At 38.5% G+C, this 23,670-nt stretch overlaps 2 protein-coding genes across 8 annotated transcripts in view; one reads left to right on the top strand and one right to left on the bottom strand.

The window, feature by feature from the left end:
* The window catches only part of LOC127566974 (zinc finger CCCH domain-containing protein 10-like), a 101,352-nt gene extending 86,501 nt beyond the window's left edge, over window positions 1-14,851 (bottom strand). For 2 of the 5 annotated variants that reach the window (XR_007955817.1, XR_007955812.1), the window contains exons 1-3: window positions 14,749-14,851; window positions 13,747-13,807; window positions 11,560-11,678 (exon numbers count right to left, since the gene is read on the bottom strand). Coding sequence is in view for 2 of the 5 variants with exons in the window: in XM_052009551.1 (XP_051865511.1) it covers window positions 6,365-7,733; window positions 7,893-8,011 (1,488 nt within the window). In the remaining 3 variants the exon portion in view is untranslated. Of the gene's footprint in view, window positions 1-1,137; window positions 7,734-7,892; window positions 8,060-10,025; window positions 10,261-11,559; window positions 11,679-13,746; window positions 13,808-14,748 lie in introns of those variants that run through there. The other 3 variants (XM_052009551.1, XM_052009552.1, XR_007955819.1) reach the window with 3 other exon arrangements.
* An 18-nt stretch (window positions 14,852-14,869) lies between these two features.
* Window positions 14,870-23,670, top strand: part of LOC127566975 (zinc finger CCCH domain-containing protein 10-like) — an 83,333-nt gene continuing 74,532 nt past the window's right edge. The window contains exons 1-2 of one of the 3 annotated variants that reach the window (XM_052009554.1): window positions 14,870-15,141; window positions 22,909-22,997. The gene's annotated coding sequence lies outside the window, so the exon portion shown is untranslated. The remainder of the gene's footprint in view (window positions 15,142-22,908; window positions 22,998-23,670) is intronic. The other 2 variants (XM_052009555.1, XR_007955820.1) reach the window with 2 other exon arrangements.

A 23,670-nucleotide genomic window follows, 5' to 3' on the forward strand; every position in this document is an offset into this window, starting at 1 on the left:
CATTTTTTAATGCATACTTGGATTCTCTATAGTTTAGTCAAAGGTCAAAACTAGTCAAATTTGGAGAAAATAACATCATTGTAGGTGTTTCTCTGCAGTATAGGCTGAGATACTTCAAGATGCAACAGCATCACAATTGGTAGCATGGTACTATATAGCAAGATTCTATAGGAATTTATACTCAAAGAAAGAAGTTCTCACATAAATGTAACATTAAATATGAGGTAAATATTTTGAATTAAGAATCCAGAAGTGAAAATCTTTAACATAGCAATGGATTTATATTTGGAGGCTTTCTCTGGTTGCCAATTATAGTGTAGGAAGTGTTTGAATTATCTACTTTAGTCATTATCCTCACAGCTTTAATTACAGGAGCTTAAAACATGCAGTCTTCATGAAAACAAGATTAGGAAATGGACACAAAAGATCCCATGGCAATATTTAAAGAACAGAAATTAGTCCCATTGTTCTGGCCAATATTTAAACCTCTGCCAACATCACAAATGAAAACAGGTTATCTGATCATTATCATGTTAATCTTAGTTTACACAAAGTAGAACATAGAACATTACAGCACAATACACATACGAGTAGAACGTCTTTGGGTTTTCCTTAATTCTAGTCACCAAGGCCTTCTCATGCCCCCTTCTAGCTCTCCTAAATCCATTCTTAAGCTCCCTCCTGACTACCTTGTAACTCTCCAGGGCCCTGTCTGACTTCCACATTTCCTAAATTTACTTTAGAAAGAAATGCATTCTAACATTAAAGCATTGAGACATCCCTGGGTTGTCTTTCTTAGTTGGGGCAATACCTACCATGCAATATTTACTTTTATGCACATCCTCCACCTTCCAATGTACCAGTTTCAGAAGAGTACAGTATAGTAAGATGCCATTTGGCTCATTGAGTCTGTACCACATCCTTTCAAAAGAGCTTGGCAGTCTCACTTGTTCCCCACCTATGTGCAATTTCTCTCCACAAAGTATTTACCCCTTTCCCTTTTGAAAGGGATTAATGAATCTTTTTCCATTTTCACATCAAGCAGGGCATACCTTTGCTTAACCACTTATTGTATACAAAGATAATTTTCCTCCCATCTTCTCTGGCATTATTTATAACATCTTAAGTTGGCTTGAATTCTCAGTCTCCACCTCTAGCTTGGCAGCCAAGCCACAAAGTCAGAGGACATGCTCCAGCAGTGGCCAAGTTTAGTTTCACACACTAACCAAATTTTCTGCAGTGGCTGAATGGTGTTTACTGGCGGTCAGGTGTTCACTGACAAATCTCATCCAAAGCGATTTGCACTGTAGCTCCCAAAATGTTGCCATCATCTACCAAGCTCATCTGCTCTGCATTTTCCTGCAAAATTGAGACTTGACAGATTTGCAACTGCAAGAAGGTCAAATCAACCTGCTTTGATATGTTAGCTATCAACCGAGCAATATCAAATGGAAATATAAAATGACTACCTGTTCAAGAATAAAAGCTGATAGTCAGATGGCAACCTTATAGAGTATTATTGTCCTCCAGCATTCTCATTCCTGGCAACATTAAACAGGCAACGCACCAATGTGCAAAGACAAAAAGCAAAAGTATAACTATTGCATATTCAGATCATTCAGAAAATAAAAAGACGCCTTCTGGAGCCCCTTGTAGTGGATTTACTTTATTCTAAACTGAAGATGTTAATTGAACAGATATTGACATGATGTGACATGAATTTGCAATAAATAACAAAAGTGATGTTCTTTTCTGACTTCCTACGTGGCCACTTATGAAGATTTTTTGGGGCATTGATTTCAATTCTATACAAGAACAAAGCAAAGATTATGAACGAGAGCAGGACAAGTTAAAAGCTGCTATCTTTTCTTCACTGTCAGCCATATTTTACCATCCTCCTATCCAGTGGAGTACATCTGAATGCAGCTCAAAGCAGATGAATTCAAGCAATGTTAGGAATAATCATCAAGCAAAATGGGGATAGGACCATGATTTTAAGCCAAGCTATAAATGGAGCCAATCCTCTGACCCTGGCTCAAGCAATGATTCAAGTTGACTCCAGAAGAGCCAGTATAAGCAGGTCAATACAAACTAGTGGATTTCATATGCAAAGTAGAAACCCAAAGTGTCTAGGATCACTGCTAAATGTAGTTCATTATTTAGAACTATACTTTTAAATCCACTGAAAATGATGTGATTAAAAACTTAAAATGCAAGACAGAGAAATATTGCAATGCACGCACACACACAAGCGTCCAACAGAAGTACAATTATTTCCTCCATTTGTTCAGCAAGAGACATTGTCTTGTGCATTACATTAGCTATAGATAAGAAAGTGGGTGTCCTTCACCCAGCCTTTACTTATACTGCTCTGAAACTGGTGCTGCTGGCACACAAGATGTTGGGGACAAATCCTTGCGCCATCCCCCTATAGTTCCAATGTGAGGAAGTAGTTAATCTCAGTCCAGCTCCTTCCCTCAGAGACGTGGCTATACAAGGGGGAAGGAGGGCAAATTTGCAGATACAAACTGCTATCCTCTTTCTATGTGGAGTTACCAATTTCCCCCCCACCAATTTAAATCTTCCACAGTTGTGTCTGTATTTAGCATGTAGGGTAAGGCAGTGAACCATAATTGAATCTGCCAGGTGTTTCTGTAGGATGCCTCCCACAAAATCTAATGTATAAATTAGCATGGTGAATTAAAAGTCATCCAATATGTATGAGTGACAGTCAAAGGGTCTTCTCAAGACCAAAAGCAAAGAGTACTTGCTAAACCGCCTAGATTTTTTCTGAATGCTTAAGACTAAAAAACCCTTAATGAATAATTACTAATGTCAGGAGTTAAAACATTAACTGACAATGTAGATACTAGTTATAAACTATGGAGAAAATGCTTTTTTAAAAATTTTATCACAATGTGATTAAAAAAATCTACAATTTACACAATTAAACAAGATACAAAAGAAAACTGGGAGTTTAGGTTATATAAAAGTTAATTAGAAAATAATATTACATGCAGCCCAATGGAGAAACACAATTAAAGATACATGTCTTCCAAGTCCACTTGGCTCCTTCAAAAAGAATGTGAACTCACCAGTTCTGGTCCTGAATCAGTTTTAATCCCAACAATACGAGTGACAACACCACTGTACATTCATTTTAATATATAGTTTGCAGTATTTATACATAGTGTTCACCAATTGTACCAACTAGAGGGTACCAACAGTAAACATTTGCAGATTCTCAATAAATGATAACTTTTCATAAACATCAGACATCATTGACAGTTGGTATCTACAATAGCAACTTATCAGTTCAAAAATGGACAAAATGGGTTTACGGGGCCTTTAAAACACATCTTGAACTGCTGTAGATGTTGGATATTTTGGTAGCGATTAACTAATCTTGGAAGTTGGCCACTATGTTGTGAAACCTCAGGGATTCTCAAAACAGTAAAGTATTAGCTGTATTTTAAGACCAAGGTTTACAGAAGACTCATGTGCCAAATTTCTCACTGTTGGTGTTGGCCCTATAAATCCTTACCCACAAAGTGCATTTTCAATACTGCTCATTGACTGATAGAAATCTCACCATCACGTAAAAAGAAATTCCCATGTACATTAAAGTTAGAAAGCTATTGACTTGAAGTCAAAATATTGATTAAAATTTTAAAATAAAATGTTGGAAAATTAACATTATGACACTAATATGCAGGCATAAGTTCATCTTTGAAATGTCACTAATTCTTACCTCCTCTTTATACCTCACTCAAGATGCCCCATCCTTTCAGGCAGAGTGCAGGTCATTTATCCAATGGTGTACTTTGTTTTGAGTAAGGGAAAATTAAATGGGCACAATTATGTACCATTCATGCAAATTACATTCAAAAACATTAATACCGAAACTGCCAACCTACGAAGGCATTAATACTGAGTCCCAAGTTTTTTTTGCTGCATTTCACGTTTCTAATCTATGTGTAATTATAAGACTTCCCCTCCCTCTTTTTCCTTTTGCCAATTTTCTACTCTCATCTTTCTCACTCAAAGGTACAGACACAATGTGGCCAAGGTGCCATCTGGTATTTTCGTTTAGGAGCCCAGGTAGTATATTATGCTGAGTCAGATTCTATGCTCACCAGCCACAGGCATTTTCACAGAGATACGCAGATAATACACTTTAATGCACATTTATACTGTCCATGACTAAAATGTATTTTAGTCGAATCACATACATACACATTTACATATATATCATCTATATAGTGGGATTTTGTATGAATGTGTATTTATATTTTCTCTGATTGGTTTTGCAACTTAAAGCAGCAGACACCCCCGAAATCCTCTGATTGACAATGAGCTAGTAAAATGGGGTATCTGACAGATGAGCATCCTAGCCAGATGTGAAAATGGCATGGCAATATACAAGTGCTGAGCATCAACCTTCCAATAATGCAACATCATTATAATAAGAAACCAGCAATTCTTTCTCCACATCTTCTGCTGCAATTTACAGACCAACACCCAGTTTCCATGATCTAAGCACTAAATGAAATCTATATGTATAACATATTCATTTCATAAGCTTGCATAACAATTACCTGCACATTCTAGCTTCACTTTAATATCCTTGGTGGTTACAGTGACCGTTTATGGCGAATGCGTATTAATTTTATTTCTGAAAACACTTTTTGTAGTCCATCTACAGAGGACTTGTACAGTTTTGAAATAAAAATATAGTAAATGTATGATCAGTTAAATGCATTGATCAGAAAAATCTATTTGTAAAAAAACATGAAAGAAAACATGTTAATTTATGACTTGAGAAAAGAGGCAGAGGGCATGTTTAATTATTAAAATACTTTAAACTAAATGTAAAAGACTCTCTCAAAAAACTTTTCTATACACATTTGTTTAGAAATGGGATGGATACAGAAATTCTTTTTGCAAATATCAGAATACTTATACTTAGCAAAGTACGGATATTGCTATTCATTCCCAGTAATTACCCCAAATGTAATTTCTGAATAAAAAGGAAAAGAAAATTTGCGGCACAGGATCACTGTTTAAAATTTAAAAAAAATACATCTGTAATCAACCAAAAGAAGTGAGGATCTAACAATGTTAAGGGGATGGGGAAGTTTATTCACTTTCTCATTTAATTGTTTGTTTTGACAGAGCCCATCAACCTATTACTGTTCTTGTAGCAGATGTTTATATTCAATATAGGTAGAGGAAGCCTTGCCATCAGTACCTCTTGTAAAACAAAATTGTTTTATTGTTTGACATAACTTAATACAATTTGAACTTGAGTACTCAAATCTGAGAAATTTTGGAGCAAGACAGTTTGAAAGAACTTAATGATGATCAGTAACTGCCATCACGAATCCAAGGTGCTTCAGTGATCTTACTTCCAAATGCCCTCATCCTAAGTTAGCCCCATGATGTTGCCCAGTTCACTGCTGCATTTAAAGGAAGGCAGCCATTATGTATTAGATTTGCATTGTCCTCCCTCTGTGGGTGAAACTGTCCTATTTATCTCATTTCTGCTACAAGACAGTTTCACCAACAAGAGGGAGAAAGGGGAGCCATGGTGCCATTTTCTGCACACTCCAATTTCTGCTCCAACCACAATCAAAGCAGTAGAGGATTTTTTTTCGGGTGGGTGGGATGGAGGGGAGAAAGAGGGTAATTTACTTATATTTTTTATTTAAAAATTCCTGGCTTAAAAAAGTGATTTAAAAAAAAAATTCAATGATTGAAAAGGCACAATGCTCTTTAAGCGCATGTACATGTGTTTTTAGGAAGCATTTTTTGATGTTGATTGAAACCAATTTTACATGAGCAAGCAAAGCAGCCATAGTTGCAGACAAAACCTATCCCCACTGCTGCAGCAGTAGGAGAGCTTGAGTTGGTGTGGGCATTGCAATGCGCTGTCAAAGACTTTGCTTTCATTAGCACCAGAGCTTACAATGTGAGCAAATCAAAAACCAAGGTTTCTGCTGACACCAAATGTTCAAAGAATTCAAAAACACGAGTTGTATTTAATCTCCCCACACCCCCCCACCCCCCAAAAAACATTTGCGACATATATAGTGGCAAACTGAAGCATGTTTCAACTTCCATTTGCTACTATTGCTGAGGTACAATTCTGCGCAGACTGTACTCCTGGTGAGTTCAACAGCAACTACTATTTGAGACAGGAAAAAAAATTCTCATTATTTCATTTTTTTGTTTTTGCAAAAGGGTTCGTGATGGTGAGACTCCCTCTTTGAGAATCATACTTGACTCAGTTTTTGCAATTGCCCTGGGAAGCAATAAGAAATAGAAATCTTCTGTAAAGCTTCAAATGAAATGTCTTCTAATCTCAACTCTCCTCTGCACGACAGAGGAACCTCATACTCTGTGATGCATTTGGATAACTGACCATTTGAGTGGTGGTATAACTCATGGCAATTCCTGGGAGTGATTGCGTAACTGCCACTGGTGCAACTGAGATGGCAATTGGTGCTATTGAAACTGGTGAAGCCATCCCCTGGGCATAAGGTGTAGAGAGAGCAGCACTAAGATGGGGTGGACTTTGGGATGTAGCTTCAGAACACAAAGCATTATGAGCTCTAGCTTGCGCTATTAATTCTTGATGAGAAATAGGCTGTGATCTCAAGGTCTGGTTGCTGAGGGTGGTGTGAGTCTCTACTATGCTATGATTATAATTGGTAAGAGTATGCATAGTTGGTGGTTGTGATGGATCATTTCCTGCGGTCAGGATGCCCAGCTTCACTTGCTTGCGTAGATCAGCATTTTGTTCCAGAAGTACCTCATTTGTAATCATTAGGCTTGACACCTGCTTCTTGAGCTCTTCATTGCGCTTTCTGAGCATATGGTTTTCCTCCTCCAGAAAACTCCTTTCAACTGGACGCAGATTGGGCGTACTGTAATCAAATACTTCAAACCGCAGGCCCTCCATTCTTTTCCTTTTTGGATTTTGGTCATAATCACATTTCTCAGTCTCATACAGGTCATCCAAACGGTCATATCTGCAGATCTCAGGAGAAGCTTCTCTATTTTGTGACACTTTTTCTGTGCTTTTCTTATCGCTGTCATCACGTTTCAAGTGCTGGAATTTACACTTGGATCCTCTTCGACATTTGCCTTTTAGAAAGTCACGGCAGAATGGGACTTCCTTTGTAATAAGAGGCAAATTAGAGGGCGAGAGCCCAAAAGTCACAGCCACTGTCTTTTGCAAGTGGGCAGGAAGCTTTCCTGTTTTATTGTAATAATTCTCTTCACCCTTTGTCCCGTGAATGAACGTGCAGTTCTCACGGGTGCATTTACTATTCTGAAAGTACTGACAAAAGATAGACTCATGCCGCATTTCACCTACATCATAGGCTTCAACGTTGTCCGGGTGAAAGTACCTGCAATTCTTACCACGACTGCAGACATTGCGCAGAAAGTCTCGACAAACATTCCGTTTGCTCTTGCTAGCGTCATGTTTGCTATTATTGACTAAGTTATCAGCATCATTACTTAGGTCAGCATGGTTGGAGACCTCAATATCATCTGGGTGAAAATATCTGCAATTCTTACCACGATTGCAGAGATTGCGCAGAAAGTCTCGGCAAATGTTCAGTTTGCTTTTGCCAGCCTCATCATTGCCAACGTTGACTAAATTATCAATGTCGTTCCTTATGTCAGTGAGTTCAGAAGCCTCAATGTTATCTGGATGGAAATACCTGCAATTCTTACCACGGCTGCAGACATTGCGCAGAAAGTCTCGGCAAATGTTCTGTTTGTTTTTACCAGCTTCATCATTAGCAATGTTGACTAAATTATCAGTGTCGTTCCTTATGTCGGCGAGGTCGGAGGCCTCAACACTGTCGGGGTGGAAGTACCTGCAATTCTTACCACGGGTGCAGACATTGCGCAGAAAGTCTCGGCAAACATTCCGTTTGCTCTTGCCAGGCTCATATTTGCTGCTGTTGACTAAATTATCAGTGTCGTTCTCGGACATGCTTCCAGATTATTTCTGCGCTACTCAGCCAAGGCTCTCAATAAACAACTGTAAAAGAAAAAGAAGCCAGGTCTTTTACAATGAATAAGAGATTAATCTACAAAGTAACTTAGGTTAATCCCTTTCTCACAAAATATTGCAGATGCACCTACATTGTCAATTCATTACAAAATACTTACTGGAAGCTATTAGCGGAACATCAAGGTTCACATTAAAAACCATAAAGGGATAAGCAGTACTAAGTCTGTTTTTTGGTTACTTTTAATATCGCAGATACCATTGCTTTGTGTTTTTCTGAAAAAGACACCAGCATAATAAGTAAACATGCCTTCTTGATTATTACACTCCAGATAGTACACACTTGGAAAAAAAAATGGAATTCATCCTGCAAGTGATTTTTATAGGAATTTGTAAATGCAAGGAGTTAGAATCAGCACTAGAAACAAATTACTGAAGAAACATGTTAAAGGAAGATTAAGAAGAGGTGCTGATTTAGTTCACCAGATTCAGTCTACCACAATTAAAAGGTATCATAAGTATTGGGTAAATGTATACTGAAAAGCCAATCTTCAACTTTTCACACAGAATTCCAAAACAGAAGTAGTTAACAACTTTGGAATTTCTCTACTATACAGCAGATATTTTTTAAAAAAAACACCTTATCCTTTCAGACTTGGTCCCTTAAATTCAACTTTAAAAATAACTTAACACACATTTTGTTCCGCTATCCATGTGTAAACATAATGCCAGAGATACCAAGGTAAATGTTTGCTATCTACTTTAACGTTAAAAATGATCGGTACGTTTTAGACTGTAAATGAATGTCCTTAAATGCACAAATTAGCAATATTATAGACACAATCAAGACATACCACTGCAATATATATGCACAAAGAGTATTATTGAGGTTATGTCCATGAATACGTGGTTAAAATTTCTATTTTTAAGGATAACCAATTTTAAGGAAAATATATATATTAATAAAACAATACCAAGATAACTTTAAAATAGCAATTTTGCATGGATTTAAAAACAAACGATAGAAATAACCCAATTTTCTTCAAAATATATCGTCAACTTCATTGCAAAAAGGGCAGGCACAGTAGTGTAGCGGTTAGCGTGACGCTATTACAGGGCCAGCGACCCGGGTTCAATTCCAGCCACTGTCTGTAAGGAGTTTGTACATTCTCCCCATGTCTGCATGGGTTTCCTCCGGGTGCTCCGGTTTCTTCCCACATTCCAAAGACATATGGGTTAGGAAGTTGTGGGCATGCTATGTTGATGCCGGAAGTGTGGCGACACTTGCGGGCTGCCCCCAGAACACTCTACGCAGAAGATGCATTTCACTGTGTTTCGATGTACATGTGACCAATAAAGAAATCTTGACTTGAAAAACTATGTAATTCTCAGGAATAAAGGCTGAGATTTCGAATGCAGTGATCCACATTCCTTTTTCATTGTAATGTTGACTCACATTTACTACTTCCTTTATGATTGTTTATCAAAGATAGCTCTATTTTTTTTTGGGCTTTTACATTATTGCCTCTGATCTCAAACAACACCTACCCATCCCCCACGATTGGCAAAGCAATTCCCAAGAAATTGCATTCCTTTTGTGTTCAAGTCCTTACCCCTCTTAACTCTTCAGGAAAATCATGTGCATCCAACAACTTTTGAGTACTAATCCCATATTTCAAAAGGAAAGTAGTAGCTGGTTCTTCTGGCACTTTTCTAAATATGATGCAAAAAAAAGCGTGCTGTTTGGTGGTTAAGAGAATTGACACTCATTTACTTTTATGTAATAAACATCAAAATTTAGATTGATGTACTCTTCTGAGCAACTTCTCTTCCCTCTCCAAGACTCCGACACAGTCTTCCTACATCCTCACTGAGAGAAATCAAAACTCATTGCACTATTCTTTACTTTAATTAATTCTTCTCAGGGCCTCCAAATCAAAGAACTTGTTACCTCACTTTCTGATCTAATTATCACTTTCTAGTTTAGCAGATCCTTTGACCTCAATCTTTTTTGGCATTCTCTAGAAAAGGGCTTAGTACTGAAGTTTCTCCATTGTATAAAATAAACATTCAGATTTAAGGTGTAGGAGGCCACCATTCAGCCCATTGTGTCCTTGCTATACAAAGGAGGACATTAGGACATCAGTTCCCAACTTTTAGTCCACAGTCTTGCCCATCAAGTGGTCATCCAGATGCCTTTTAAATGTTTGGAGGGTTTCTGCCTCTATCACCTTTAAGACATAACATATTTGGATTTTCAAAAGATGTTCGACAAGGTGCCACACAAAATCAGATAAGAGCTTATGGTATTGGAGGTAATATATCTACATCAAGTAGGGGTCATTTTTCAGGTTGGGAATCTGGAACCATTGGAGGGACACAGGGATCAGTGATGACACAGTTGTTTACAACATATATTAATGATTAAGAATACAGCACAGAAACGGGCCCTTCAGCCCACCACATCCATGCTGAAAAGAACTTTTTTTGAGGAAAGTAGTAAATACACCAAGGGTAAATTTGCAAATGATAAAGAATGTGGAAAGACAAGCTGCGAGGAAGATACAGAGTTTACAAGAAGATATTGATACAAAAAGTAGGCAAAAGGATGCCAAATTAAGTATAATATGAGGAGTGTAAAAATTGTTCACTTTGGAAGGAAGAATAATTAAACAGATTATTATTCAAATGGGGAAAGCCTGCAGTACAAAGGGATTTGAGGGTCCTTGAACATGAAGCACAGAAGGCTAGTGTAGAGATGCAGCAGGTAATCAGGAAGGTTGATGGAATGCTAACTTGTAGTTCAAGGGGCTTGAAGTATAAAAGTCAGGAAGTCTAACCACAGCTGTAGAAGGCACCAGTGAAACCATATCTAGATTAGTGTTCAGTTTTGGTCTCCTTAGATAAGATACATTATCATTAGAGGCAGTTCAAAGAAGCTTCACCAGGATGATCCTGGAAGCAGAGGGATTGTTTTATGGGGAAAGATTGAACAGGTTGAGTCCACTCATTGGTGTTTAGAAGAATGAAAGGCAATCTTATTTAAGTATCTAAGGTTCTTAGGAAGGTTGGAATAATTTACCCCACATGGGAGAGTCTCGGATCAGAGGGCACAGTCTTAGATAAAAGAAGAGGACTGGACAAAAGTTGGATTAGTCATGATTTTATTGAATGGTGGAGCAGGCTCAGGGAGCTGAATGACCTTCTCCTTCTTCTATTTCTTATGGTCTTTCAGGCAATGAATTCCAGACCACCGCCACTTAATGAATGATTTTTGTTCTTAATCCCCCTCTAACCTTTCTACCAATTAATTATCTTAAACCTATGCCCCCAAGTTATTGGTCTCGCTAAGGGAAACACATCCTTTTAGTGTTTACTCTCTCCAAGCCTCCAAACTTGATATATCACACAACAAAAACAAAGCACTGAGCCCTGTGGAACCTGATCGTATATTGCCCTCCAGTCATTAAAGTCCTGTCAAACATTAGCCTCTGCCACATTGCAAACTTTTAATTCAATTGCCACTTTACCTTGGATTCTGTCGGCATATACTTTCTTGATCGATCTGCTCTGAGAGACTTTAATCAAACACCTTTCCAAAATCCATTTATATTGCATCAAAAGCTCTGCCCTCATCAGCAGGAATCTCCTAAAAAAAATGTAATTAAGGTTGTCAGACACATGGCTTCCTTTAACAAATACATGCTAAATGTCCTTGAGTAACTTGGTGCCTCTCCAAAATTTCCAACAACCTGCCCATTGCCAGTCAAAGCAACTGACCTGTGGATCTCTGTCTATCCCTTTCTCCTCACTTTAGAAAAAAAACAGTACCAGAGAGCAACCTTCCAGTCCTCCATCACCACATGTGCAGACAAAGAGCACAAGAAAATTATAGTCAGAGCCTGCATTATATCCTCTCCTGTTTCTTTTGAGGGCTTGGAATACATTTTATCCAGACCAAGCAATTTATCTACTTTTAAAGATGCCAGACCTCTTTAATATGTCCTCACGATACTTCACAATGTCAATACCTATACCATACCCCACTTCTCTGAAGACAAATGAAGTATTCTTATACAACTTTACACATCTTCTGTCTTCACACTCAGGCTGCTATTTGGTCTCTAATAAGACGTACTCTTTCCTTTCACCTTGCACTAGTTCTAATTTGTATTCAGGAGGAGGAGTCCGATAACAGCATATCTAAGAGGAAAATGCTGCTCTACTTCCTACTGTCAGAAATCTGTTACTATCAGTACCATGAAGCACATAACCTGAATTCAGTTAAATAAAATATTCAAGTTATTGGTCCATTTTCTCAAAGCTGGATACAAGAACATGACAACTATCTGATGAACTGTTTCAAGTATCATTCATCAACCTTCCAGAGCAGCATACTTACTCATTGAATGGTTTTGCCAAAATAACGTTGACAAATTGGATTGTACAATTTTAAGTTGTATTGTGCCTTTGAGTTCTGAACTTTCAGTATTTTGGTAAATAATCCTAACCAGTTTCTGGTCCAATTTGTGATACTGAACTCACTCCAGGCAGGGGAGGATCATTTTCTCACCTGAGAAATACAGATAGGACAGAACTTTGTACCACTGTACTTTCCTGTGACTCGTTTTTAAAACAATGCAGCAATACAACCTAGTCAAAAACACAAAGAATCCTCTCCTCTTCCCACCTCACTCCTGCCAAAAACTCAAGACATAGTGTGGCAATGAACAACAATGCAGGACGGCACAGCGTCTGAATTTTCCCCACAATATGCACTTAGCCAGCTAATCTCAACTATGTCAACAACAGAAGAAGAAAACAGGCTTTGACTATTAAGATGTGTTTTTTTAAAAAATGGTAGGATTCCAGTCCTAACAGGATTAAAGAGTACACCTTTGGACCTTCTTGGCACCTTCCAGCAGGACAAGATCACTCGGAGATCCTGGAGTACACCAAGTCCATCAGCAAACATTTATTACTAAACTAATAACATCTGCAATGGAGTAACCACATTCATCAGATGGATGATAGCTATATTCCCAATGACATTCTGTGTGGTGAACTGGCCATGGGGGTCACAACCAGCTGGATGCCCACATCTCCACTACAAGGACAACTGTAAGTGTGATATGAAGAAGGTGGGCACCAGCATGACCTCTGGAGTTTGACTGTTCAGGAGGGTTTTGGAAGAAACAAGAAAGTTCAACTAACAAAGAGGTCAGAGAAAGCAGAGATTAACAAATTTTGCACCTCCTCAGACCACTGCCTTCATCTGCAGCAAGTGTGACAGAGATATTCAGGCCAGAGGAATTCTGAGCCACACCAAGCAATGCTCAATGAGGTATTGACCATCAAGGCACAAATTATCATCCTATAGGGTAGAAGACTGACACCCACATGGACACCGGGCAGGATTAACTCTGGCTATGGACCTCTCTAGCACTCAATATTTACACTTATGTTATCAATGATTACATGGGTAAACTCCTAGGTAAATAAATGGTGCCACCTGTGGGCTACCCCTCACTTTTCATCAACTTTAGGAGGGTTAAGGAGACAAAACTGGGCAGAGTAGAGAGGGATTTTAAAAGCATTCATATCATGAGATACCAATGTTAGTAGCAAACTGAAAGGGGTCACAAAATAAAAATCCATTATTGCCTCACAGAATAGCAAAGAGAAAAGAAAATCTGATCATTTACCCTTCCTCATACCTGTAAGTGGCCAAGTGAACCTTGCTGATTACTCCTCTTGAATGGCAAAAGATGCAGTGACCTAAGGAGGAAGATGGTAAATAATATCATAGTAACAGTCATTTGGAAATAAGATTTTAAAAAAGTTGTCCATATTCTTTTTATAAGTCAACTGGTTAAAACATCTATTTTTGAACCACATGTACAGATATACTTTGAGTTCCATTGATTTAGTGGTTGAAAACAACCGGAGTGAGTACTGCACGACATGGACTGGGAAGGTTTCCGCTTCATTCTCCAAACACCAGGGTGGACGACAAAGATATCCATTCTTTCATTTTAACAACGCATCCTGGATCAGACTGAACTGCGATGATCTCTTTCCCCAAACTCAGCGGAACCTTCCGACATCCCCAGCTGGGGCACAAAATGCTGCACAGCCACTTGGTTGAAGGTGGGCAACACCGTTGGTCCGTGATATCAAAAGGAAGTCGGTTTCTGGAGCAAACGGCTTCAATTAGTTTAAAAACGGAAATTTTGAATCAAGAATTTTAACATCCCGTAGGAGTCTCGTGATTGAAAAACTACAAATTCAGCTTGGATATTCTTTCATGGTTCATTCATTGGACTTTCATTTTGACATTGTGTGTTTTCTTTTTGTGTCTCCGGAATTCGCAATTCCATTCTTTCAAGACGGCCATAAGTTTTAACCTAACCACTGGACGTGACTTCCCCTCAAACAATTCTTGTTCCTCGGCCTACCACCATGAGGAGACTCGCTCGAAAGCGGGATGTTGACGGTTTTGGTGGCGTCGCGGTGGAAAGTTCTCGAACTTGGTGCGAGGCTTCGACTGCGCTCCTAGGCCTCAAGTGCTTTACACAAATTGACATAAATTGCAGTACACAAATGAACAAAAAAAATTGTTCGCTTTTTTAAAGACGTAAATAAATAACCTCACTTTACCAATACTGGGAAATAAACACGATAAACAACAAACAGAGGAAAGAAACACATTTACTTACACTATTTAGCCTTTTTTCCCCCCTCACTTGGTCCTCCAAGCACAACGAGCTTCGATTCAGGTCCTCCGAGGCAAGAGCAACCGTAGAAGACGCTGTTTGGAGCGTCTCTGCAGGCATCTGTCGATGACCGGCAATCTGCTCAGCAGCTGGCAACGTCTGTGTGCTTCGGAACTGTTTTCCATTACAATATTTTCGGACGTTTGATTTCAAAATTTGTCTTTAGGGCATTCAGTTTACAGAACTTTTAATTTGAAATACCTTATCTCATTGTGAATTTGATCAAAAGAAATTAAGCATTCGAAGCGCGGCTCTTTGGTTCTAAGTCGCTCTTGTCTGGGAGGACCTGTTTGGTACTCGTTGTGTTTGGAGGAGTGAGTAAAGGAGCTGAACCGTGTATGTAAATATGTCCCTGTTTTCTGTCAATTTTGTAATTGTTCCAATCCACTCTTTTAATTATGCCTAGAGTTTAAATATTCTGAGTAGGGATTCAGTTCGGTTTGTGTTTGAAGTTGTTCCATTGCAGCAGAATGTTGAGGCCTAGAAATCCCGTAACAGCCTTAGCAAGTTTGTTACTGTATATATTGTGATTCACAGTAACAGGCTTAATAAACATTGTCTTGAAAATTCTTGGATTGCCCATGAAACACAAAAGACTCAATATCTGCTATTAATAGGTGATTTTAATAAGATAGTGTTTCCGGGCAAAACGCTTTAATTTTTTTTTCGTAGTACTTTAGTTTATATTTGTGCAAGACATTTTTAATGTAATAAAATGTCCGAAAAAACTTTATAGAGAGGGGACTGGTCTGTCAGAGAGAGTTGTGTGAGGCGACTGAAGGTGTGATTGAAGAAAAGTTTTGAAGATGGGGAAAGAGGTAGCAAGGTGAAATGGATTTAGGAATAGAATCTACAAACGTGGGTATTTATAGTTGAAGGTTGTACCATTGAGATAGGTGGGTTGTGGGAAAGGTGTCTGATGCACAAGTAGGCCAAGCTCAAAGGAGCAGAAAGTATGAAAAAAGGTTGGACGAGAAAATTTTTTAAAAACTGTAGACATTGGAAACATGGAATAACTACAGAAAATGCTGGAAACACTCAACAGGTCAGTCATTGTCTGTGGAAGGAGAAGTGGAGTTAATGTTTCAAGTTGAAGACCCATTAGCCATTCCAGTATTTACTGTTTTTATTTGGTCTTGAGGATTTTTGGCAGTGAGGCAATGGAAAGATTTGTAGGTGAGAATTTTGAAATCTCTGTGCTGTGACGGTCTGGTCAAAGTAGGCAAAGATCCAGGTGACTAGGACTTAATATAGAGTAGAAAACTGGAAACATCTGGAAAAGGGAAAAAAACTGGTGAGAATGAAAATGAATCTAAATATTTGTTTTGTTAGTAGTACACAATTTTGAAAACTTATGGATGGAAATTGTCATTTATTTTATGCAGCTGAGATGAACTAATCCATGTCAAGTATCTCAGTTATAAAGTAAATCATAATCTCTGTGCATCTCTTTGATAGAGTAGCTCTGAAGCAGATTAGATATCCATAGTAAAAGAGATGAAGTCTTAATTTATGTCCTGAAATTAATGATGGAATAATATCATAAGCATGCTGGATATTTGAGTTTTGAGCCACTTGTTTTCCCTTTCCCTCATAGTATGATAGAAGATTGCAGGAGAGAAAGAGGGGTTGCAGCTTATTGTGCCTTTGCCAGCTGCACAAAAAAAAGCTACACTTCGAGTGTTCCTCTTTGTAAATGCAGGGGTTTCTGTCTCTGTCATCCTTTCAGGTAGTGAGTTATAGTCTGTCAGCAATCTTTGATTGCAGAAAAGTTCTCTGTTCCCTTCTAACCCTTTGCACATTACCTTAAATCTATGCCCCTCCCTGGTTATTGTCCTTGCTGGTGGGGAAAATCAGTCCATCCTATCTGGGCCTTACATTTTATACATCTTGATTCAACCTCTTCTTGGCTTCCCCTATTCTAAAGAGAATAACTCCACCCTTGGCAATTTCTCCTCATAACTATCCTTTTATGCCAACCCTATCCTGAAAACAGTGACTTAGCTGGATATACTGTTCCATGGGTGCTGGAAACTCTTAGTTCCCCCATCAAAGGCAACATTCTTCATCGGGTGAGTTGAGCTGGGAATGTCAGTAGGGTTTTTGTCTGTGAACCATATTGAAGCTGTACCTGTATATTCCTAACAGAATAATATTCAAGGATAGGAACTTGGCCACACAATTCCTCCTTTCTGGAGATGCTACTACCTATAATAGTCCCAGGATTTAAACCTGGGACATTACTGTCTGTGTGCTGCACCTTATAGGTGAAGAAATTTTCCTTTTGTGCTGCTTATAAAGTTGGCAGCTAAAATGCTGTTTAGGGAAAGTTGCATTCCTGTGCTCAATTGTGTCCTTTGTTCCTTGCTCCTAAGGTGGTGGCTTCATATTTGTAAGGAATCCAATGGAAAATGTAGAGATTAGCAGTGGAAATGCATTACCAAAGTGTATGTTAAATTAGTATACAATAATACTATAAACACCCAAACCTTAGCAGATAAGATGGTGTAATCATTGATAGGAGGAATGTGACAGTGATTTATTTTTTGATTTTTCTTTTTCCCTTCCTTTCCATTCTGAGGAAGACCCTGGGTTTTGCTTGATGATAGGTCAGGAAACTTAACTTTTACAGGACTGAGTCTGCATTCTGTGGTTCAATATGTTGATGCTCTGTGTGTCAATGGGTAATTGATTTTGCCAGGTTTTCTGAGGCGAGTTATACGACAGTTGCTGCTTGACTGGTTGGGAACAGCTAACTTGGCACAAATTAGGGACCAATCCCAAGTCTTGACTGGCCTGTGTGGCTCTACTGATCAGTGGATTCAGACACATTGGAAGAGTCCTTAGTCTTTGTACCCATCCTGTTTATCCAAAATTTCACACCAGTTACTTGCTGGAAATATATATTTGCTTACATGGCATTTCAGAATATAGTAAATCATTTGCTAACCAGTTACTTAGCATGGTGTTGCATACTTCTGAATTATGTATTTTTGATATTAGCCATGTGGAAGGTTGGGTACGAGGCAAAGGTTACAAATTCACTACCCTGTCTTGGGCATTGAGGCTGTTTGCTCAGGTGATGCTTAGGGTGGGTGATGTCTTGATAAACTTTGTGATCTTGTTAGAAATCACTTTTGATATCATGGGATGTAGTTGTACCTGATTTCCTCCTTGGTATCAAGACATGGTCTAAAATTAAGGAGGTTTTTTTCTCTGAAATGCAAAATGTAGGATAGTTATTGTCAGGTTTACACATTAACGTTTCATTTGCTTATGCGAAAGCTTAATTTAAAATGCTGCTTTTAGAATTTTCACTTATTATGAACCGTCAGGTCATAACCCTGATTTAGCATAAAGTGGCACAGATTAATTTGGATTTGTCTTCCTTGCTTCCCCCCTCACAAATCTGCATGTATTGACACTAACACAGATAAATTCATGATCAACTATTTGGTTCTTCATCTCAAGCAAGTGCAGGCATTGAAACTCTTCTTTCTAAAAATACAACAACAGTTTTTAAATTTATGGAGATTGCAGTTCATCACATTGTAAGGTGACACCCTCTTTCTGCTACAATGAATCTCGCAGTGGGGGATTGAGGGAGCAGAATCAGAGGCCCCGAATTTGCTGGCCTATCAAGTGACAGCACTCCAACGTTGGATTCCTCATGGAATCCAGCAGCAGAGTGCAAACGTGCTGTAAATTCACGAGCATGGGGCTGCAAGGGACCAAGGCAGTATAAGGTAATTTACAATTTTTTTTAATTAATCGGATTTGCTAAGTCTTTTAATATTTAAATATTGTTTAGTTTATTTTTATAGCTTTGAATGTCTTTGAATGTTAATGACATTCAAAAGCATCAGTTCTTGATAGATTTGAAAATCAGCTAAGCCTGGGTATGTGGTTTTGCCAGCTGCCATCTTTCTCAGCTGTTTCATGACTCCACATCCTGGAAGAATGTTTTTCTTTTCTGTGGGGAGGCTTCCTGCAACGTATTAAGACAATAATACAGGCAAGGAAGGCAGATCAGCCCACCTCACCCACATGACAGCATTACCTAGTGCACTGCCCTGCTGCCACACATGGCCTCACCATTTTGGATCAGGACAGTTTTGGGCAACACCTCATAAACCCATGACCTCTACCACCAAAAAGGAAAAGGGCAGCAGGCTTATGAGAACACCATCGTCTGCAGGTTCTCTCCAAGTCACACATCATCCTGACTTGGCAATATAGTGTAGTTCCTTCAGAGTCATTGGGTCTAAACCTTGGAATTCCCTACCCTAAACATTGTGGGATTATTTTCACTTGAAGGACTGCAGAAGTTCAAGAAGGTGGCTCGGCTCTACCTTCTCAAGGACAATTAAGAATGGACAGTAAATGTTAGTCTTGCCAGTGATGCTTGCATCCCATGAACTAATAAAATTTAAAAGACACAAGTTACCATTGGCAATTCCAGAAGGGTAAGTTCAAACATGCCACAGAAGTCAGCAGTGTGCGCAGGCAGCTTATCACTGCCAGCAAGCTCTAACAAGTTGCGGTTTTCAAGCAACTGCTTTTAATTGACATTTTTTTTTGGATCTTGTATTTTGATGTGCTGTTTATTTCTACAGAAATGAATGTGGAGCCTTGCAGCAACTTCTCAATTTTTTCCAAAATATTGTTGTAATATTATTACATGATTCATTGAATTCTTAATGACCCATCTGTGTTGGGATCGGATATAGTTGGCTTGTTTGGCTACAAAGAAAGGGAAGAGCAGCAAAGGCTGGAATACTTCTGTGAATTCTGGGAAGGCCTCTTGCAATGCAGTTAGACAGAAGTGCAGAGAGGGAGATAGATCTTGCTGAATGTTTTATAGAAATCCGCAATTCCAGCTACTTCAGAACATCTCACCACCTTTTGAGTGAATACAAGGGTTTTGCCTCCACATCTTGAAGATTTTAATTGTTGATCTCTGTGCAAATGATTTCTGACATGAGTCCTTTATCATTTTGTATCTTTGTTCCCCTTGTTCCAGAATCATAGTTTAATAAAGCATTGCTCAAATTAATCTTCAATATTCCAGTTAGTGTTTTATGTACTACTGTGTAGCTCCATGTTACTTGCCTCCTTTCAAAACTGAGAAGCCTGATTTTTCCAGCTTTTTTTTGCTCATAACTTAACCTTGATTTCAACTATAAATACAAATGTTAGAATCACAGAATGTGACAAGAAATTTGAGGCCTAAGTGTCATATGGTTGTTCTTCATTTACCAACCCAGCCCAATCTCATCCTCCTCCATGCTTCCCATATGATTTCCAAGCAACTGCCTAATTTCCTATTTTAAGTAAATTATGGGCTCTCATTTAACAATGGATCTTGGCAGAAGCTTTCACATTATAATCATGCCCTATCTGAAATCATATTTCATGCCTTTTGTGATCCTTTATTTATGATCTCATTGTCATTTCACTGACTAATGGAAACAGTTGATCACAATTTGTCCTAATCATAATCCCCCATAATTCTGAAGGCCTGTAAGGTTGTCTGTCCCTTATCCTTCTCAACTCCAAGAAAAAGTTCAATCTTCTCGTGATTCCTTTCATAATTGTTACCTTTTATGTACATTGATAACATTATGGTTGATTTACTCTGCACTTTCTCCATAACTTCTACATCTTTCCTATTACTGGGGATCCCAAAACCATACACAATGCCCAGCTGCAGCCTGGTAAAGGATTTGTACAAGTTAGTTATCAGATCCATGCTTTTTTGCTCTATCCCTTTGGTTTGCTCTTGTTAGGACCTTAAGTTATTGCAATTGAAAATATTTTGAGCGTGAATACACTTGATATATCTTAACTATAGAATTATGTTTTCACATAAATATAAGGATGTAAGAAATAAAAACAGGAGTAGACTTTTTTGGCCTTTCACATTAAGTGTTCCATTCAGTTAAATTATAGCTGATCTTTTACCTTAGTACCACTTTCCTGCACTAGCCCCATGCCCCTTGATTCTTTTAATATCCAAAAAGTTATTGATCTCTCTCTTGAATATACTCAGCAACTAAACCTTCGTATCCTCTTGGGTAGAAAGATTTATGACTGGGTGAAGAAATTTCTTCTCATCAGTCCTGCAAGACCTACTCTTGTTTTGAGTCTGTGACGTCTGGTTCCAGATACCCACGTCAAGGGAAACATTATCCCTGCATCTACCCTGTCAAGCCCCATAAGAATTTTGTATATTTCAACGAGATCATCTCTCATTCCTCTAAACTCTGGAGAGTATAGACCTTGTCTGCTTAATTTCCCTTATAGGGCAATCCGTCCCTGTCCCATGAATCAATACACTCCATCTATGGTAAGTATATCCTCCTTGGGGAGAACGGACCTGTACACAATATTCCAAGTGCAGTCTTGGTCTGAGCATGCATAATTTTAGTAAGAAGTCTTTACTCTTGTACTGAATACCTCTTGTAATAAGAGCCACGGACTCAAAACAAGGGTAGGCATTGCAAGACGGCAATAAAGGTAAATGTACTCTTTGCCTTCCTAATTTTTGCTGTAACTGTGCGTTAAATGTTAGTGTCTCATGTACAAAGCACCAGGTCTCTCGGAAAACCAACATCTTTCAATTTCTCAGCATTTAAAGAATACTCTACTTTTTTAGAAAAAACAAAGTGGATGACATCTTATTTTACCACATTATATTCCATCTGCCATGTTCCTACCCATTCACTTAGATTCCTGTATCGTCTGAAGTCTCTCTCTGCATCCTCCTGACAACTGCCACTGCCATCCAACTTTGTATAATCAGCAAATTTTACCCTTGGTCCCTTCTTCCAAATTATTGATATAGAAGCTGAGCACCTGGAGCCCCAGCGCCAGTCCCTGTGGTACATCATTATTCGCAGTGTCCCAACCTGAAAACAATCCATTGCAAGGTAGGAGGTAGCTAGTATAACCTCACTATTTAAGAAAGGAGTGAGTGAGAATATGGGAAATTACAAACCAGTTAGCCTGACATCAGTGGTAGGAAAAATAATAGAATCTATTATTAAGGATGTGGTAACAATGCACACATGATGATAATATCATTGAGCAGAGTCAAGGTGCATGTATGAAAGAGAAATCACATTTGACAAATCCGTTAACTTTTTGTAACTAGCAGAATAAGTTTATTCTGCTAGTTACAGCTAGGAGTTGTCTATAGCCCCCTGTTTGGGGGCTATAGACAACTCCTATCAATATTTTCTGCCCCTTGTGTTTCTTGGGTCTGTCCAAACTGGTTCTACTATTTGAATTTCAGATCTGGGGTCCTTTTTCTCTGAATTCTGGTCTTATTGACCCCACGCCAATTTACATGTGGTTCAGGTAGTAAGCAAAAATTGTGTGGTACTCAATGTCAGCAGAGTAAAGCTACCTTTTGGATCCCCACACGTACCATTAGCCTTTTCAAAATAGCACTTCTCGGTCATGTTGTTTTATAAGACAGTGTGATTTTTATTTCAAAATATCTTATTTACAAAAACTAACCCTCCACAGTACAGTTTACATTACAAATACTTTGGCATCATGATAGCTCAAATTGATGCATTGTGTATGCAGATATGTAGAGGGCTATTGATGCCACATTTTATTCATCATACCAGTTTGGAATCCATCGAGTAAGTCAGCAATTTTTGCTACTTGCCCCGATTCAATCATATTAATTAGAGCTTTCTGGGTGTCTATAATTAAATGGAGGAAGGAAGCTTATATATTTAGCACCCAGAATGTTTTAATTACCTTGACTTTTCAGCTGTGTGCATTTGTTCAGTTGTTTGACTGAGCAGCTGGGACTTCAAGTCAATTTCTTATCTACTATCAAATGTACCCACTATTTTAACAACTGATACACCAAAAAATCAAAATAATGCCTAAAGGTAATCATTTTTATTTCCATTATTATTTTCATCAATATGTTTCTGTTACTCACCATTTTCATCTTTTGGCCTTTCATTGCATTTCTAGTTCCATGATGCTGTAACTTTTTTTCCTTAAGTTAATACTTCTTGATTATTATTATTGCAAATATTGGATCCCATTCTCAATTTTGTCTCTCTCTTCTAAAAGTGCAGACTCTTCCTGGGGTAAAGTTCCGATTGTCTCATCTTCCCAGGCGATGGGTTTCCTTGTACGTGAGCCAAGATGAGTAATTATTGGTAGGTCCTTTTACAGTGGGTGGCACCGCATCTGACCACAGCCTACGTATGACCAAACTCTACATAGTGCTTTCAAAATTCTGTGTCATGACCCCAAATTGTTTGTAGCATGAGTTGTTGGAGTCATGATCCATGGACCACGTTAAGCCCATCACATTGCCACAGATACTGGTCTTGGCCAATGTTAGAAAGCAGTCAGATTGCTCCTTGCAGCTCCTGCTGTCGTGATAAACTACATTAATCTTGAGGCATGGGAGTGAAGGACTAATGATTTACTCTGCTGACATGTGACAACTGTAGGTAATGGTGGTGTACTCCATGTCTTTCTCCCTTGGAGACTACTGGTGTAGAGCCCCTAGAAAAAAGTGAGAGAGAAAGAGACCTGTCCCTACACTGCTTCCACCTGCCCATTGGTTAGGTGCCAAGGTCCTCATCCAAGTTGTGTTGTCCATTACCAGGAACTGTAATTCCTGGTAAATGTGGTTAATAGTTATCCATTAACCTGCATTGCTATAATAAATTATCTGGTGATCATCACATTGCAAATTGTGCAAACAGCTTGATTGCTGTTTTGTTTTGGTTGATTTCTGGGGTCATGTGAAATTTCAAGTATTAAAATGGAAATAAAGTATTGGAAAATACTTTGGGAAGCCCTAGTCTGCAGATGTACACT

Source organism: Pristis pectinata, chromosome X, assembly GCF_009764475.1.
Source record: "Pristis pectinata isolate sPriPec2 chromosome X, sPriPec2.1.pri, whole genome shotgun sequence".
NCBI classification, from domain to species: Eukaryota; Metazoa; Chordata; class Chondrichthyes; order Rhinopristiformes; family Pristidae; genus Pristis; species Pristis pectinata.